We start from the raw sequence: 18,302 nt of genomic DNA, 5'->3' as shown, positions 1-18,302 counted from the left end.
GTGCCAGTTCTCACTTGGGGAAGAAAACAAAACCCAACTGTATTCGGAGCATTAACAATAACCACAAAGCAGTGCTATGACAGCCCAGCGTGGTAAAATCGTCAGCCCAAATCATTAGGCATTCTGTCTGGAACGGCTGAGTTCATGGAAAAAATCCCTGTTAGCGAGAGGTGTCCCGTCTCCTCCACTCGCCCAAAAACCTTTCACACTTGCAGACGCCGAGGCAAACGGGGGAATATAGTAATGGCCGTTCAAGGTTTAGCTTAGGGGCTAATGAGGTGGCCAGCGCCCTCCGTGGCAGTGTGGTATGTAATGTCACGTTCCTGCCCTTCTTTTTTTAGAGGGCCCTTCGGTTAGGGCGCTGGGGAGCAGTGCTGTACCGTAACGCCCAGGCCAGCAAGGTTCTTTGACTGTGAAGTTTTCCTATAAATTGCAGCTAGCCATTACATTTAAAATAGTAATGACTTGGAAATTATTCTGGTATTTTGTAAAGAAAAAAAGTAATTTGGTATTTTTGCTGTGCCGCAGATACGTACAAAATTACAATCTGCCATTCAGCCATTTTTGTTTTCACCCATCTCAGAGAAAACACCAAATCCGTTCATGTTTCCCAAGCCCTGTTCTAGCACTCTCTTTCACAGGAAAAGTTGATTACAGCTATCTAAACTCTTGTCATCTTGAAACTGTTCACAGGTGGAGATGTGCTTTTTGTCAGGATGTGACTCATTCTGTGCTTCTAGGAGAAATTAGCCTGTTTGTCTATAAGGCAGCCTCCCGATAACACTATAGCGTGCAGTGTGAAGCAATCGACAGCCACAGGCTTCGCTGACAGCGTTTTTGGAGCAGGTACTTTCATCACAGTAGCAGGAGGAACCTGAGGTTAATACTCAAAATGTGTTGTATCAGGGATCTCAATACCTACTCTTTCCAGGAGGTGAGGTTTGCAATCTAAAATTCGGGACTTGAGCCAGAACTTCTATCTCAAGTGAAGCATGTTGAGCTTAGAGGAGAAGGAAGCAGGAATTTTTTGTTTTCCCAACCATGACCCCTTTCTGTTAATTTTAAAAGGCTCACGCGTAATAGTTTGGAAAACTGTTTTGACCTTTCTCCATTTGGTAGTAGGTTGCACACCTACATTCACATGAACTATATATGGTAGTAAAATCCTGTACCGTATGTACAGCAAACCTCAGACTAAAGTAACGAGTTACATAGGGCTTAAATACTGGCTTTTATGGGGAAAAAAATGAAATAGCCACTTCAAGACTAAACACATGGAGCTGAATTTCTGTATGTGTAGAATTCTGAGGAATTTGCACCAGATGAGTACATAAGGATGGATGAGTTAGCCTCAGTCTGAGGGATTCAATTTTATAACATCAAGTGCGGTATAGTTTTAAGTCGTAAAGTTTGGTATTTGCTGCGCTGCCGACATGAACGATGTGTTTTGGGAGTGTTTGTAAGGCCTGTCCATGCTGCTTCAGGTCTGGGGCGTCCCTCATTATCAGTAAGGTCATAGCCTTCATTTGTCTTCAGACAACACGATAGCTGATGTTAGGTTTGTTTGTTAGGGATCCCGCGAGTGGTAGGAGGTTGTGAACTGGGAGCTACTGCAGGGCAGTGAAGAAACCCACAATATAGAAATAAATCGGCAGAGGAAGCCGCTGTGCCTGGTAGATAAGTAACAGAGTTTGAACAGTGGCCAAAGCCGAGGAGAGCAATGTTTCTGTGCTAACGCATGTTGCGCGTATTTCTGGTGCTCGCCTTTCTGGTTTGCGCTATTACCATGGGTTAGTAGTTCCTTCTCAGCTGGGAAATCAACTTCCGCTGCCACAAGCCGTTCAGCTTCCTAATTAAAGATGTGGAAGGAGTCGGGGGGGGGAACCCAGGAATTTGAAGTCAGCCCTCCTCCAAAGCGGACAAAGGGGAAATAAAGCACCGAGCAGATCGCTGCTCTACACAAGCCTGTCCTGGCACCCGGGAGGTGTGCACACCCATTCCTGCGATGCCTTCGCTGCCGAACAGAGGCAGAGAGGTGGCCGTGAGCGCTGGCTGCAGGCTTGGAGTGGTTCTTCAGTCGGTGACCTTCCCGCTTCTGTTTGCGTGCAGCCAGGTGCTCCCAGCACCAAGTTCAAAATCTACCCGTGTCCTGCTTTTTTTTAATGTATACTAATGTTTTAGGTTGTCTTCTGGGCTTTTGAAGGAAATCTTTATTGACTTTTTAGTGTCAGGGTAAAGTTAAGTGAACAGCATTTTTCTTAAGGAGGGATTGCTGTCCTTTTGTAGCCTTAGGCTTTTCATAAGTTTTTCAAAGCGTTTGATTGTGGTGGTTACACGCGGTGTGCCGAAGGCGTGCGGCGGTGCGAGCAGGTGTACCGCTGCTCTGTCGCTGTGCCCGTCCCGCTTTGCTCTGCGGGCAGTCGGACGGTTTCTCTTGCCTCTGCACAGGTGCTGCTGTGGAGCACAAAATGAGATGGGCCGGGGGGTTCGGGGGGTACCGTGCTACGGCGCGGAGCCGCCCGAGCTGCGAAGGGCCCGTGGGCGGCGGGGGTTCGCGGCTCGGTGCCCCCGGCTGCCGGGGCAGGGCTGGGGGTTACCCCCGGGGGGCAGGGCGGGGGGCCACCCCCGGGGGCAGGGCTGGGGGTTACCCCGGGGGGGCAGGGCGGGGGGCCACCCGCGGGGGCAGGGGGCTACCCCCGGGGGGCAGGGCTGGGGGCTACACGCGGGGCAGCGGGAGCGGCAGCGGCCTCCGCCGGCTCCGCGCCGGGGCTCCTCGCCCCCGCGGCCGCAGGGAGCCCCCGCTGCCCGCCCCGTGCCGCCTGCCGCGGGGGCCGGACCCCTCCGGGCCTGCGGGGCCCCGCCGGCGGCCGCGGCTGCGGCTGCCACGTCCCGGGGGCGGGGCGGGCGGCGGGGCCCAATGGCGGGGCGGGCGGCGGGCATGCGCCCTGGGCCCCCGCCGCGGGGGGGGGGGGGGCGGCCCCGGCGGGCGGAGCGGCCCCGGCGCGCAGAGCCAGCGCGGCCGCGGAGAGGGGCGCAGCATGTGCGGTAAGGGCCGGGGGGGCCGCGCCGGGCCCCCGCCCCGCAGCCCCCCTTCGCCGGGCCGGCGGCGCTAGGCCGGCCGGTGCCGAGGTGCGGCGGAGCGGCCCCCGGGCCGTTCGGGCGGAAAGCGGGGGCCGGGCGCTCCTGCGCTGCCGGGCTCGTAGCGCCAAGGGGCTCCGTCCCCGCTGCCCGAGGGTGTCAGCGCCTCGGCCGCCGCCCGCGTTCGCTTCCGCGGCGGTAGCTGGGGAGGGCAGATCTCCCGGGATAACGCGCCCGAGCGCGCAGAGGGCCCGCGGCCCCACTCCGTGCGGGGCGCGGCGCTACGGAACCGCGCGGGGCCGGCGCGGGAGCCTTGGGGCGCTCGGCCGCGGCGCTGGGCTTTGCCTCGGCGGGGTGGGCTTTGCCTCGGTGCTGTGGGCTTTGCCTCGGTGCTGGGCTTTGCCTCGGTGCTGTGGGCTTTGCCTCGGTGCTGGGCTTTGCCTCGGTGCTGTGGGCTTTGCCTTGGTGCTGGGCTTTGCCTTGGTGGCGGGCGGTGCTGGGCATGGCGACGCTCCTGCTCCGTGGCGCGTGGGCTCACAGGTTGTCTTTCCCAAAAGAGACGAAGTGGCTTAAGGAGCCTGAGCCCCGGCGAGCGTCAGCAGCGTGCACGTTGTAATAAAGGGATGCGGGTCTCACCGGTAGCGTTTCCAAACGTGGCTCTCGTCGTATCGGAGTAGCCACTCCCACTCCTAGGTGGAAAGCGTTGTACATCGTTATTTTTTGAGGCGTTACAGCTTCTAACGTGGATACTCGTGCGTCCATGCAGGTTTACTCAGCGTAGGTCGTGAGACAGACAGGTAGATTGGTTGGAAGGAGGCGTAGAAGCGCCCGTTGCGGGGTTGCGCACCAGCTCATCCCGCTCCGTTCGTAGCCCGGCGGAGCTCCCGTGCTGAACGCGTGCCTAAGAGACCTGGAGCACAAGCCAGCGAGGCTTGTTCTCCAGAGCTGCTGGGGTGCTTTCCGCTCCCCCGTGCCCCATTGGCACAACGACTCCACGTCGTCTCTCCGACGCAGGAACATAACCTGTCCTTTCTCTTCCTCTTTCTTTCTATCGCATCGCCTTCGTGTTTTTCCATGGAAATTTATGCAGCGGTGATCTGTTGGCTCTTTTTATTTGTCTTTCCACGTTTCCTTCTTTGTTTTTTCTTTTTTCCCCCTGTATTTTTACGTGCCAAATGAAAATGATGCTCTGAGCAAGATTGTGGTTTTTATACTTAGCGTGCAAGTTGCTGTTTCTGTCATCGTTTTTGTGGGATTGAACTGGTGTCGCCTTCAAACTGTCAAGTCTACGGAGCGCTACGAAGAGGCAATCAGCAGTGCATAGTTCAGCTTACGTTTAACACTATGTTAATTTGTGTTGAAAGTACAAAGTGGAGCAAAGCTAAGAATAGAAGGGATAATTATTGTTATTATAAATAGCTTGCTGCCAGAATAGGGATGGTTTTGGTGCCTCGTGCTCGCCTTATTTGAGCTCCAGCCTTTGAAATGTGCAACATTAACATTCTGCTCTTTGTCTTTTTAACGGCGATAAGCCCTGAAAATGCTGTGGGTAATTACTTAGTTGTGTTCAAGATTTAATGCGTTTCTCCCCTTTTTTGGTATAAGCAAAGTTCTTCTTGGATATTGAAACATTTTATGAAACGGTAAGAAAAGTGTCAAGGATTACTGGCTCTGTTGTCGAGTCTTGTTCTGGGAGCCAGAGATACAGTGAAAAATGAGAAGAGGAGAGCATTAGCTGAGCACGTCAGTACAGAAAAATAAGCCTTGGAAATTGAGGAGCTTCTGAATGCAGGAAGCGGGTGGCTGAAGGCAGTTAAGGTTTTTGTAGGGAACAGGAGGAGAACTGTCTGGAGTCCGAGGGTGCTACCACGTGAACTCTTGTGACTTGCGGTTAAGCGCAGTTGGCAGGAACGAAGGTGTACAGTCTCCTTGCTGTTCGCGGTGCGGCTGGTGAGCGCAAGACAAAATCGGCGGTGGTCTCGGCTCCATTAGGAAATGTTAATTGCAATGGCGTTGGGCTTTTTTCCATACAGCCGCAGTAGACTCTGGCAAAGGAAGCAGGTGAACAAATTGAGGTGTTGCCCTCTCAGGTAGTCCTGCAGATGTCATAAATAGGCAGAACTGGCGGGTAGGTACTCTGAGTACTTACACTAACGAGACTTAATTGCCTTTCTTAACTGAAGTGACAGTAGTCTACCTCTCGGAGCAGAGGGCTGATTGCTCGCCCTGTGGCCTCCGCGAGGTCTGAACAGGCGTTACGCGGCGTAGTGACAGCTGTGCGCTCCTGGTTGCTCGTACGAACCCTCGGACAACGTTTCTGTAATAGAATTGCAAGTCAGGATGTGCATTGCTTTATCTTGCCACGCTGTCTGGTGGGTGCGTGGTCCACGTTCAGATTTCTAATCAACTCGCCTCAGATAGAGAGGTAGTTATTAAAATGCTTTTTTTTTTTTTTAAAAAAAAGGCAAGGTGATAATGCTGCTGTTGTTATCTGAGCTCTCCTGGTGAGAGCTTCCAGACTGAAATTACCAACACAACGTTTTCAATGTACTGATGATCTAGTGCTGAGGTTTACGTGCACGTGGCCGCGCAAAGTCCTGTGATCTGATGTGCTCGTGCCACTTGACAGGTACAGGAAAGTAGCCTCCAAGTTCAGTTCCTTGATGCCTGGCATAAATGGCAGGTCTTCCGTGTAGATGCGCTGAGTTTTTGTTTTTAACGGTGTTAGTAGAGAAATAGTTTTGTTCTTGGTATGTATTACACACTTGCAGTTTGAAGACTGAGGTATAAATTGGGTGTGCTTTGGTCTGAATGCGCCCAACCAGTTGAATGGCATCTATGAAATAGTTTGGAAAACAGGTTTTTCAAGGTAGCCAGGCTCGATAGACTGTTCTGTAAATAAGTAAACCTATGATACACCATGGCTGTTTTTAACAAGAAAAAGGGAATTTAGAATTTAGGTCTTGTATTGCTAGTGATTACTGAAGATAAAAACGGGCTTAAGAAGGACTGGAGTTTCAGGTTTTAGGGTTGCACGTGCATCAGTGGGACTGCCCTCCCACCTGCCGAAATACCGTTTGTACGCCTAGGTGTGTGCCTTTCTGTGAAGCACAGAGTAGTGCCTCTGCCCAGAAGGAGTCCGTAGAATGGATGCACTGGTTGTTTAGACAGGAGAAATCTTGTCCTTTTTCACTGGAGAGCCAGCTGCGTGCCTGAGTGGCAAAAGAAGCATCCAGTGGACAAACGTGGTTCTTCACCCAGCGGATGTTTTTCTGTTTTGCTTTTTTCCCAGCACGGGCTCCATGAATTGAATATAAACTCTCCCGTATACAGCTAGCAGACATAATAGCGATAGTCTACTCGTTTCTGACCTTGCGCTTGTCCAAACTGTGCAGAATTAGCGTTGTTTTGGTACGCAAGGGATGACACAGTGCTCACCTCGCCGAACTGCTGCTGGGCAGCAAATAACTAGAGCCCGCTCCAGCAGGTTGTGAGCATCGGCTCTGGGACTTCGTTCTGTGCTGCCAGTAGGATCTGCGTTAGAACTTGCTGTTACTGCCCAGCGTCTCCCCTGCTGTGTAGTTTGAAGAAAAATATTTTTATCGCTTTTCCCAGTCTGTAACATATATTACGTATGTGATATTTAGTAGCCTGCATCTGATTCATTCAAGACTTGAAGGCCTAATAATCATCACCAGAGCGAAGGATTCTTTGGAACTGCCAAGTGGATGTACTGATAACATCGTCTATTGGAATGGTTTTAACAGTATGGTATAAAGGAATTTGTAAATCCGACAGTAAACTTAGCCTGAAGGCTTTTCGGCTTTTGTGGGAAAAGGATTAGGAGAAGCTATTCCTGAGTAACCTCACGTATTCAGGATACTGTAGAAGATCACTTAGTCTTACCTGGAAGTGGTAATTCATTTCATTTTCCTGTGAACTTACCATGAAATAAAGGAACATGAGCACCAAAAAGGTCACAGGAAAATGAAGTTCTCAGAAAAAGTATTTTAGTGACTGTCAACAACAGAAAAAATGAACATCCATTTGGTAAAAATGCTATTCTGTTAAAATCTGCCAACTGTTTATAGGGAATTCTTTATGTCGTTAAGGAGGCCCAGGTTTTGTGCTTGAATATTAAAAATCGGTTCTGAGAGAGAGTTGAGTTTCACAAGCAGCTGAATACCTGTTCTGCTGCTGGTTGACCAGGTAGGGTTTTTAAGGCAAACCTGCAAGAAAGGAAATGTTTTATGTTCTAAAGTATGTTGTCCAAGGTACTTCACTTAAGTCCTGCATATATTTCTCTTCCCACTACGGCAGGTCTTAGCGTGATTCAAGAATTGTATGATAAGCTGACATGCTTTGAACAAGTCTTTTCAGTCCGTACGTACAAAGCCCTGTGTCAAGTTTCTAGCCGAAATGTTCTGTTATGTTGTAAAGCGTGACTACTGTTCTAATCCTGAAGTATATTAGTGTCAAGTCCTGAAGTATATTAGTGTATTCCAGACAGGCGTATTGTGTTTTCTGAGCCTGTCAGATAGAAATTCCTATAGTATGCTTGCTGCTGTCTTATTTTAGCTGGGAATTCACAAGTTATAAACAGTGCTGAACTAGAATGAAGTTCACAGGGGTTAGGTTTGTTTGTTTGTTTGTTTTTTTGTTTCACATGGCATGTATTTCACCTTGAACAATGCCAGCTGAAGGCATTGACAAGGCTTGTCAAGGTAGCGTAATTAAATGTCATTCATACATCCTGGTTTCTGTAACACTTCCTCTTTCTGGCTTGTTCCTGAGCGTGAGTTACGAAGGGCAGGTGTGGCGTTATTACTGGAAAACACTTGCCTTGAACAAAGTCTAAACGCGTAAGTTGAGCTGAAACCAAAACTCCTCTTTTCAGGTCTGCTAGGGACCTGAAATTCATGGTGGGTTGGTTTCGGGAACGTTCTGCCTGGACTGCAAGATTTCTACATTCGCAGCACCTGGCATCTAGGCTGGCGAGGGGGATAAGCTGGTGGTGCACCAGATGGGACCCTGATGGAAATTTGCTAGATTTGTGTTGGAATTTCGTCAAAACCAACATGTTTCTATTGACTGTTGTGATTTAAATGAATTGTCACTTTGACAGAAAAATTGGCGCTTTGTGACGGAGCGCTCCTTACGGAAGCCTTCAAGCAGCTGTAAAGTTCTGTGTGGTTGATATCTTTTCATCTTTTGAATCCTGTAGATTGATTTGAATATAAGCACAGGGAGGAAGAGAGCGAGGCTTTAACAAGGCGTTGCAATTTGGAGAAAAACACGTCTCTGGTGTGTGGAAGAAAGGTCTTTTATGGTCTGAACTGCAAGGTAGAGTTGCTGTGTGCCATCCCACAGCTGCCGCGTTCCACCTCGGAGAAAGCTACGTTTTGTAGCTGGATGAAGCAATCCTTTGTTCGGCTTTTGAGTAAAAAGAGGTTCTTTTCTTGAACGGCCAGGGCTTTGCGTCATGCTGGGACATAAGTATCAGCCGGGCGCCCTTTGACTCAGCACGGCCGCGTTCCCTGCTGTACATTTGCGCAGATGGGACCGAGGCTTGAGGTGTAATTCCAGAGCAAAATTTTAGCTGCAGAGCCCCTATTGGTGGCTGCTGGGAGAAGGAAACATTTTTCAAAAATGCACTTAGATCAGTGAAGCATAGCAAGCATTTAATGCTTTGAGTCTTTCTTTTCTCGTCAGTGTTTCTGTTGAGGGCAGTGGAATTGTACTTAAAAATGGAAGCGATTACAAGATGTGGTTGCTCATATATTCCTGAATGATCCAATAGTTAGGGTAGAGCCAGTAAAAATGCTGTTTTCTAAATGTGGATTGAAACTTTCTCCAGCTATGAAGGATCACGTCATTTTGGGATGTTTGAAAAGGGGGAAATGAAATGCATTTGAAAATATTTCCAGTAAATGAAACTGTTGTTTACACATAATTCATCGTGACTAAATGTCATAAATGGGCGATAAGCCTTCATATATTTGATTTTAGCTTGCAGTCATGCATTTAGGAAGACTCGTGTTCATTTTCAGCAGCCTTATTGTCCCCTTTTTTACTTTAATTATGCATCTTTTTTACATATTATTCTATTTATTTTTATTTCGTTTTTTTCCCCTGTTTTCTCTCAGTTGAGTTTTAAACCTGCTTGTCTTCCTTGCCTTCTCATTTGCAAAATGTGTCGATCACAGGTGAGCTCGTATTTTCATAGTGGCATCTCCACTGTCGCTCAAGCTGTTTTTCCGTCAAGATCTAAAAGCTGAACTGAATCGAAACTGAACCTCCCAATGTCTACACACTCCCAGTGTCTTTTTTTGAGGAGCGTGTCCGCATATTTTGCGGTGTTAATACTGTATTTGCATTTCTTTTAGTTGGCTTGCTTTTCATAGCCTCTGTGTCTAAGAGGCACTGCATTCCTCAGGGTTTGGTTTTGGGTGGTGTGGGTTGTTTTTTTTTTTTTGGTGGCATTCTTAGATTCAGATTTTTTTCGCAGTTCTCATGAATAATCTTAATATAATTGTCCTGTAATTAATAGATTTTTTCTAATGCCTGAGACAAGTGCCAAGTTGGCTCCTTTCTAGGTAGATGTTTCCTGTTTGTTTACAGTACAAGTAGAAATAAACACTGCTGTTTCTCAGGCTCATTCCGCATGAGCCGTCCCTTCCTGGAGGAAGTCGGTTTTCCCTCTGTGCCCATTCAGTACGTGGCATTTTGGGGTACGCTGCTAGCAGTTGTGATCTGTGACAAGGAATCAAGTTTTGGTTTGTTGGTTTTGGTTTTTTTAGTTCAAGTATGACTAAACTTGTTAAAATGTGCAGAGAAACTAACATTTCGAGCTACTGTCTGGTTTGGATTCAGATTTAACAAAGGTGTCCACAGATTTGTCGCACCCTGTAAATGTCTTCTGATGCTACTGCTTCATGATGGCACCAAAGGAAATCTTTCAGAAAAGAGAGCCATAGTTGGCATTAGAGATCTAGGAATTCGTGTGTCCCCATCACTGCTTAAAAATAGAAGCAACAATTTATCTTCCTTTGCAACCTACAGGAAAATAGCTCCATTAGTTTGCGGGTGTTTGCATGAGTTAAATGATTTTTTTTCTTGGTGAGTCTGTGGGAGGAACTTAGAGAAAGCTATTCACGGAAGAATTGCCTTTGAAGATAGTTCTTCAGCGTGCGAAGTTCAGTGTTAGCGAACCTTGAATTTTTCATCTGGAGTGATTAGTTTCCTGTCCGCTGCATTGTCTCCTGACAGCTCATTCCGTCATGCAGGTCCAGCTCATGGAAATTCTTTCTCACATCACACCCGGGCTTGTCCCATGTAGGTGCTTTCAGTGTCACGAGGAGGATGCTAGCATTTCGTGGTTAGTTTTGATCCCTTAAATGGTAGCGACATCTTCTCCATTGGACCTCAGGCTGGGCTAAGGAAGAGCTGCCAGCGCGGCGGTACCTTCCTGCGGGGCATTCAGTGCGAAGGCCCATTTGAGTTTTAACTTGGTGCACGCACTAAGTAGATGGCACGTACAGAGTTTCCTTGGCTGTGATTTGTTACAAGATTTTGCTCTTTTTCCCCTTGCAGGCATCTTTGCTTACCTGAACTACCATGTTCCCCGGACAAGACGGGAGATCCTGGAGACCCTTATCAAAGGGCTCCAGCGGCTGGAGTACAGAGGCTATGATTCTGCAGGTAGCTCTTCCCAGCAACGGTCGTTCTTTTTTGAATTTTGGCTTGTAAATGATGATTTTCGTGGTGCGTTTGTGAATGGTTTCTACTGCCTTCTTGCTTTTGAAGAAAGCTGAAACACAAACTTGACCGTGTGGTCAGAGGTTTGGATTAACTTTCAATAGACAGATTTCTGTAACGTTCTTGATGCCTGTTATCTAAGGCATTAAAAATACCTACAAGATGACAAAGGAAAACTCACTTCCAATCCAAGGGGTTTCCTGCCTTTATTTGGAAGGTCGGCTGGGGGAGGAGAAAGGGCACTGTAAAAAACAGGAAAAATCAGCAGTATTTGTTTACATAAAATACTGTGATATACTTTCTGCGCTTCACACTCTTTCTTCATATTCCGTGGCGGTGCTCAGGTGTGGGCATCGATGGCGGAAACGACAAAGACTGGGAAGCCAATGCTTGCAAAATCCAGCTTATCAAACAGAAGGGGAAGGTGAAGGCTCTGGACGAAGAGGTTCACAGTATGTATTTCCCCTTCATTCTTTGCCTGTTTTCTTTCCTTGAAATGTGCTCTCATCTCATCTGTGTTTTGAATATCACCTCGTTTACCCAGAAACACTGTACTTCCAAATAACTGTGTATAAAGTGCCAAAAATGTAAATACTTGCATGTGTGCTGTGAAGAACCCGGTGATCCTATGGATGTTGTCACGAAGTTACAGAGAAGTCCTGATTTCTCAAGACAAATGAATCACATCCTATTAAAATAAGAGAGACCTGAAATACGTTTTGAAAACAGATCAGGAAAAAAAAAAAAACCAACCCCCAAACAAAAAATTCCTTAAACTGGGGAAAAGGGTATTGCTGGGAGGTAATTATCAGACCTAGAGCTGGGGCAAAAAAAGAGAAATGCTCTAGTAGCTTCACCAGCTGAATTTTAAATTTTCCTGTGTAATGCTTGTCCCATCTGAAGCTGCCCATCCGAGTAGTGACGGGCTACGCAACTGGCTTCGGGAAGGCCCTGCCGTGTGTGTGTGAGCTTGGTGAGAACGCAGAGTGAGGTCTTCCGCACCCGTTTCTGCCTCTTTATGTTCCCTTGATTTAAACGTTAAGTGCATTAAGTCTGTGCAGAACGCAAAGAACCACGAAGTTGTTGGGTGTGGAGTACAGGTAAGCTGTGTGAGAACGGGAGGATGCTTTTCAGAGGAGCCAGGGTCTCTAGTCTGCGTTCAGGAGCTGCTGTGGTGGTGTAACTTCGCTTTCTTTAGCCCGCACTATGTTAACCTCGCGGCGCAGAGTGCGAGGTTTATCCGAAAGGGAGGTGGGTGGATAACCTTAGCGTAGAGAAAACCAGGAGCTGAAAAGGCCAGGTGAGGTGGTACGTGCATTACAGAAATAGAAGACATACAAAATATTTCTGAAGAAATGTTTGCCTGCTCAAGAAAATTGCAGGATATGGTTTTAGAGAGACTGTGGAGACACCTGTAGAACAAAAGGAATCTTTTTCCCAAAGAAATACTAACATTAATGGTACGCTTTCTAGAGACAAGGGTTAGTGATGAATATTCTAATCACAGCGGCACGTAACCGTGAAATGGGCTGGTTCAGTCACACCTGATGGCGTACGGGAGGTGACAGGAGGGCAGGGTGCACCCCAGAGAGAGAAATTAAGGTTGGATTCTTTCTTAAAACATGATTTTTATTTTGGTGGGGTGAGGAATGCAGGGAGGTTGCTTGCGTGCATCCACGTTCTGAATCCCCTGAAACCACGCTTGGTGTTTCGTTGGATTTGCTGTTTTTCCCTGTCAGCGCTGCTGTCCTGTGGACCCCGGAGGCCCGGCGACCCTCCCACGTTGACTTTGGGGTAGGGACAGCCCCTCAGTACTAAAAACTTCTCCTGCTTCTGCTGCAGAGCAACAGGACATGGACCTCGACATCGAGTTTGATGTGCACCTCGGAATCGCCCATACCCGTTGGGCTACCCACGGCGAGCCCAGCCCTATCAACAGCCACCCGCAACGCTCGGATAAAAACAACGGTGAGCGGGTTTGCCTCAGCAGGTCCTGGGGCACCTGGAAAAGCTCGCTGCCGTCTGCGGTGCCTGGTGTGTCACAGGGAGGGACCCAGGGCAGTGGGTTTATTGCAGGCCACGATGCCAAGCTCAGTTGCTGGGAAGCCGGAGGGGTTTGGACTTGATTTGTGGCTGCGGGGTGCGTCGGCAGCGGTGGATGATCTCGGGAAGGGTTGGGATTAGGGCCCAGAGGGCTGGTGGGTGCACGGGCGCAGTGCAAGGAGGTAAACACAGAATGAAATCAGACGGTAAGAATTTGCGCGGCTATTCTTGGGAATGGAATTTTGTATGCTTTATTTTTTTCCCCGTTTCTGTGTTTTTCATAATCACCGCTGTACGGAATGGGGTTGGTCTGCTCTGTGCTGCTGCAGCGTGCAGCTTGCGTTTGGCGTAGCCGCCCGAGGAGCAGCACCGACGAGCTGGCAGGAGGAGCGTGGTGTTCAGTTGCTGCCCGGCTGGGGACCGCCGAGCGCCTCCGTAGCCCTCGTCCCACCCGGGCCGTTCTGCTGCCACTGGCAGCCAGGGCAAGCGGGGCAGAGCGAGGGGGTGGCGCCGGGAGGTGAAGCTGCTCTTATTCTGCCAAGCACGGCTTGGCCCGCTGTAAGGTCTTGTGGTCTCTGCTGTCCGTGTCGCGCGGCTGAGCGGGGTCTTTCCTCTGTCTCCAGAATTCATCGTCATCCACAACGGCATCATCACCAACTACAAAGACCTGCGGAAATTCCTGGTGAGTCACTTGTGGTGCGTGAGCCGCGCGCTCCCCTGCTCGCGCTCCCACTCGCTTTTGCTCCCACTCACTCCCCCGCTTGGATTCTCACACTCCCCAGCTCACGCTCCGCCCTGCTCCCTCGCACCCCCACTCACACTCACTTTCCCACTCGCCCCCCTCTGCTCCCCCACTCACACTCCCTCCCTCCCTCCCATCCTCACACTCCCCCCTCACTCACACCCAAAATCCCTCCCTCCCCCTCCAACTCACCCACTCATCTCCTCCACTCGTTGCCCACTCACATGCATGCTCCCCCACATGCTCACTCTGTTCACACTCCCCACTCACACCCCTCGTTACTCAACTCCCTTTCCGGGCCCCACTCACACTCATCCGCTCGCCCTCCCGTTCACGCTCCCCCATTCCCCCACTGGTATTTGCACGCACTCTCTCCCACTCACACCCTCCCGCCTCCTCACTCCCCCTCATATTCTCGCACTCCTTTACTCACCCCTCACTCACCTACTCGCACTCACTCTCCCGCTTCACCCGCACCCTGCACTCCCGCCTTCGCTCACGCCCCCACTCGCTGCCTTGTTCCCCACGCGTACGCACCCACCCCGCTCTCGCTCCTCGCTCCCCCACTCGCTCCCACTCAGCTCCTCCACTCACTTCCCCACTCTCCTTCTCACCTTCCCACACGCCCGCCTCGCTCCCCCACTCGTCCTCGCACTCCCACACCCACTCACGCTGCCCCCTCGCCGCACGCCTCGTTCCCCCGCTCACACTCACCCTCCCACTGCACTCCTCCTCACCTCCCCGTCCCCCACTCACTTGCCCCAGCCCCACTCATAGTCACACTCGCCCTCCCCTCACTCCCGCTCATTACCTGTTCCTTGCTCGCATTCTCACACTCTTCACTCCTCTACTCACACCCCCCTCATGCCCCACTAACCCTTGCCCTCCCACTTGCCCTCCCCTCACACTCACCCTCACCCTCCCACCCCCCCGCTCTCCCATACTCCCCCACTCGCTCACTCCCCGGCTCACACTCGACTCTCCCACTCTCGCCTTCCTCACGCCCCCACTCATTCTCACACTTTCACGCTCCCCCACTCATCTCTCTCACTCCTTACACTCCCCACTCATTCTCACTCTCACTTGCACTCACTCCCCCACTCACTCCCCCATTCCCTGCACTCACACTCACTCCCGCACTCATCTCATGCTCCCCACTCACCCTCACCCCATGTTCTCACACTCGCCACCCTTCCACTCACACTCCTCCTCCACTCACTCCACCATGCACACTCAACCTCCTCATTCCCCACTCATTCTCACTCTCACGCCTCCACTCACTTCCCTACTCCCTTGCCCTGCTCACCTCCCACTCACACGCACACCCCTGACTCGCACTCCCCACTCACCTCACACTCACCCACCTACTCGTTCCCCCACTCACGCTCGCCCTGTTCTCTCCCACTCCCCCGCCACCCCCATACCCACACTCGCTCTCCCGCTCACTCCCCTGCTCATGTCACACTTTGCCACTCCCTTACTCACGCTCACACGCCTCCGCGCTCCCCTGCTCATTCTCACACTCACAGCTCCCACTTGCACTCCTCCACACCCCTGCCTCCCTTCCCCACCCCTCTCTGCCACTCGCCCCCCACTCGTATTCTCACACTCCCTCACTCACACTCACGCCTCCACTCACACTCACGCCTCCACTCACACTCGCTCTCCCACTCCCTCCCGCGCCCCCTTGTCTCACCCCTGTGCCACCCCCCCGTGCTCGTAGCCAGTGGTCCCCGCTCAGCCTCCGCGCTCATTCTTGCACGCACGCTCCTGCCCTTGCTCCTCCGCTCACGCTCACCCCCCACCCGCCCTCCTTCCCCCATCGCGGTCACTCGTGCGCGCCCAGCTCGCACTGAGGAGCGCACGCGCCCTGTGTTTGCACCCGGACCCGCTCCATCGCCCCCATCGCGCTCACGTTCTTGCAATTACACTGGCTTTTCCACTTGCACGTTCTTGCGCTCCCCATCTTACGCGCGCCCCCCACTCACTTGACGTGCACTCACACTCGTGCTCCCCGCTTGCCCGCGCATCGCTCTCACACGCACTCAGTCGCACGCCCCCCGCGCACGTGCGCTGCACGCGCTCGCTCTCGCGCTGTGGCGCCTGCGCTCACGCCCGCCCGTCTGCCCGCGCGCTCTTCTGTGCGCGCTCTCCCCTCCACGGGCGCTCGCGGCCTTGCTCGCACTAACGCAGCGGGAGGCAGGAGGGAAGGAGGAGGAAGAGGAAGGAGGTGCAGCTGGAGGAGAAAGGAACGGTGGAAGGAAAAGGGAAGAAGGAGGGATGAAGGGGAAAGGAAGTGAAAAGGAGGGCAAGGAAATGAAGGAAAGGAAACAGAAAGAAAATGCAGAAGGAAAGGTAGGGAAGAAGAAATGGGAGGCAGGAAAAGGAAAGGAAGGAAAAGAATGAAAAGGAAATGGGAGAAAGGAAAAGGGAGTCCAAGGGGAAGGAAGGAAGGGAAAAAGAAGAGAAAGGAAAGGGCAGGAAGGAAGGAAGGAAGAAAGGAAAGGAGAGGAAATGCAGGAAAAGGAGAAAATGAAGGAGGAAAGGAAGGAGAGGATGGGTGAGGAAAAAGGAAGGCCAGGAAAAAGGGAAGGAAAAAGGAAACAAAGCAGGAGAAAAGAGGAAAAATGGGAAAGTCAGGAGAGAGGAAGAAGGAAAGAATAAGAAAGGCAGAAAAGGATGGAAGAGGAAAAAAGGAAAGGACAGAAGAGGAAATGCAGGAGGGAAGGAAAAGGAAAGCCGGGAAAGAAGAAAGAAAAAAGGAAAGAGAGAAAAAAGGCAGGAGGGGAGGAAAAAAGGAAGGAAGAAGGAAAATGCAGGAGGGAAGGAAGAGGAAAGGCAGGAAAGAAGTTAAAGGCAGGAAAGAAGAAAGGAAAGCAAAAGCAGGAAAGAAGAAAGAAAACAGAAGCAGGAAAAGAAGAGAGGAAAGGCAGGAGGAAAGGAAAAAAGGAAATGCAGGAGGGAAGGAAAAGGAAAGGCAGGAAAGGATGATGAAAGACAGGAAATTATGAGGGAGGGAAAAGGGCAGGAAGAGGAAAGAAGAAAAAAAAGGCAGAAAAGAGGAAATGCAAGAGGGAAGGAAAGGCATGAAAGAAGGAAGGGGGAAAAGATGGAAGAAAAAAAGGAAAGGAAGGAAGAGGAAAGGTAAGACGGAAGACAGGAAAGGAAGGAAGGACATAAAGGAAAAGGAAAGTAGGAAGGAAAAAAAGCAGGAAAGAGGAGGGAAAAGAAGAGGAAAGGAAAGAAGGATGAAAGCAAGTATGAAGGAAGAAGAAAGGATGGATGGATGGATGGATGGAAAAAGGTAAGAAAGAGGAAAGGCAGGAGGGAAGGAGGGAAAAAGGAAGTGGAAATGCAGTATGGAATGATAAAAGCAAGGAAAGGTGGGAAAGAAAAAGGAAAAAAGGAAAGCAAGGAAGAGGAAAGGCAGGAAAAGATGAAAGCAAAGTGTGAAGGGAGGAAAAAGGAAAGGCAAGAAAGGAAGAGGAAAGGCAGGAGGGAAGGCGGGAAAAAAGAGGAAGGGAAAAAGGAAAGGCAAGAAGAAAACGGAAAGAAAAAGGAAAGGTGGGGAGGAAGGAAGGAGAAAAAAGGAAGGAAAAAGTTCAAGGCAGAAAAAAGGAAAGGGAAGAATAAAAGGAAAGGCAGGAAAGAAGTAAAAAGGAAAAAGAAGGAGAAGGAAATGCAGGAAGAAGGGAAGGAAAAAGGGAGGAGGGAAAGGAAAGACAAGTGAAAGAGAAAAGAAGGAAGGGAAGGGAGGAAAGGAGGGCTGGGAAGAAAGGGAGGACAAGGAAGGAGAAGCAAGGCGGGAAGGGCCGTTCCCAGCGCGTACTGTCGCTGCAGGAGAGCAAGGGCTACGACTTCGAGTCGGAGACGGACACGGAGAGCATCGCCAAGCTGGTCAAGTACATGTACGACAACCGGGACAGCGACGACATCAGCTTCACCACGCTGGTGGAGAGGGTCATCCAGCAGCTGGTAACGCCGGGAGCAGGGTGCGGGTGGGGACCTGGGGACAGACGGGGGGACGCGCACACCGACACGGACAGACAGACGCAGTATTGCCCAGCGTAACCACGCCGGCGCGGCGCCAGACTGTGCCACAGGACGTTCTGCGGCACGCACTAAGGAATGGTTTTGTCTTCCCTACCTCTGACAGTTTGTCTCAAACATAGGTTAATTTTTTTCACCATTAGTCAAGACTCGGGTGAAAAATGTCCAAATTTTGGGGCGCAGCAGTGTCCCGAGGCAGCCAGTCCGGGGGTGTGGGGTGGCGAGCGTGCGGGGCGTGGGAGCTGGTTGGGACAGAGCTGAAAATAAGTCTGCACTTGGAATCTTCCGCGAAAGCTCCATCTGGAAGAGCTGCTGACCCCTTGTGGGAACTTCACTGCACAGCGTGTGGCTCCGCGTGTCGGTTCTTGCCGAGCTGCCCGCAGGAACGGGATCCATCCCCGATCTGCCTCTCGTCCCGGAGCGCCTTGTTCGGGACACGGCTTTTCAGTGACTTGCCTGGCAGGAGCTGTAGTAGCGATAGACCCAGCACGCGTTTTGCTGGCAGACTGCGGCGGCTCGCCCGTACGGTTGCTGGCGCCGCACCTGAGCAAACGCCCCGGAGCTTTGGCGCCTCTTGGCCCTCGCTGCACTCCGAACTGACGCGGGAGCAGGTGTGCGGGTAGCCAGGATG

At 51.0% G+C, this 18,302-nt stretch overlaps 1 protein-coding gene across 5 annotated transcripts in view; it reads left to right on the top strand.

The window, feature by feature from the left end:
* The first annotated feature begins 756 nt into the window (after positions 1 to 756).
* Positions 757 to 18,302, top strand: part of GFPT1 (glutamine--fructose-6-phosphate transaminase 1) — a 43,622-nt gene continuing 26,076 nt past the window's right edge. For 3 of the 5 annotated variants that reach the window (XM_075723943.1, XM_075723940.1, XM_075723942.1), the window contains exons 1-6: positions 3,010 to 3,045; positions 10,672 to 10,779; positions 11,181 to 11,288; positions 12,679 to 12,804; positions 13,503 to 13,561; positions 17,462 to 17,596. In XM_075723943.1, coding sequence (XP_075580058.1) covers positions 3,039 to 3,045; positions 10,672 to 10,779; positions 11,181 to 11,288; positions 12,679 to 12,804; positions 13,503 to 13,561; positions 17,462 to 17,596 — 543 coding nt within the window. In that variant the 5' untranslated portion in view covers positions 3,010 to 3,038. Of the gene's footprint in view, positions 847 to 3,009; positions 3,046 to 10,670; positions 10,780 to 11,180; positions 11,289 to 12,678; positions 12,805 to 13,502; positions 13,562 to 17,461; positions 17,597 to 18,302 lie in introns of those variants that run through there. The other 2 variants (XM_075723944.1, XM_075723945.1) reach the window with 2 other exon arrangements.

Source organism: Pelecanus crispus, chromosome 21 (genome assembly GCF_030463565.1).
Source record: "Pelecanus crispus isolate bPelCri1 chromosome 21, bPelCri1.pri, whole genome shotgun sequence".
Lineage (NCBI taxonomy): Eukaryota > Metazoa > Chordata > Aves > Pelecaniformes > Pelecanidae > Pelecanus > Pelecanus crispus.
Note: the sequence above shows the minus strand (reverse complement) of the source record. Positions and strands in the feature narration are given on the sequence as shown.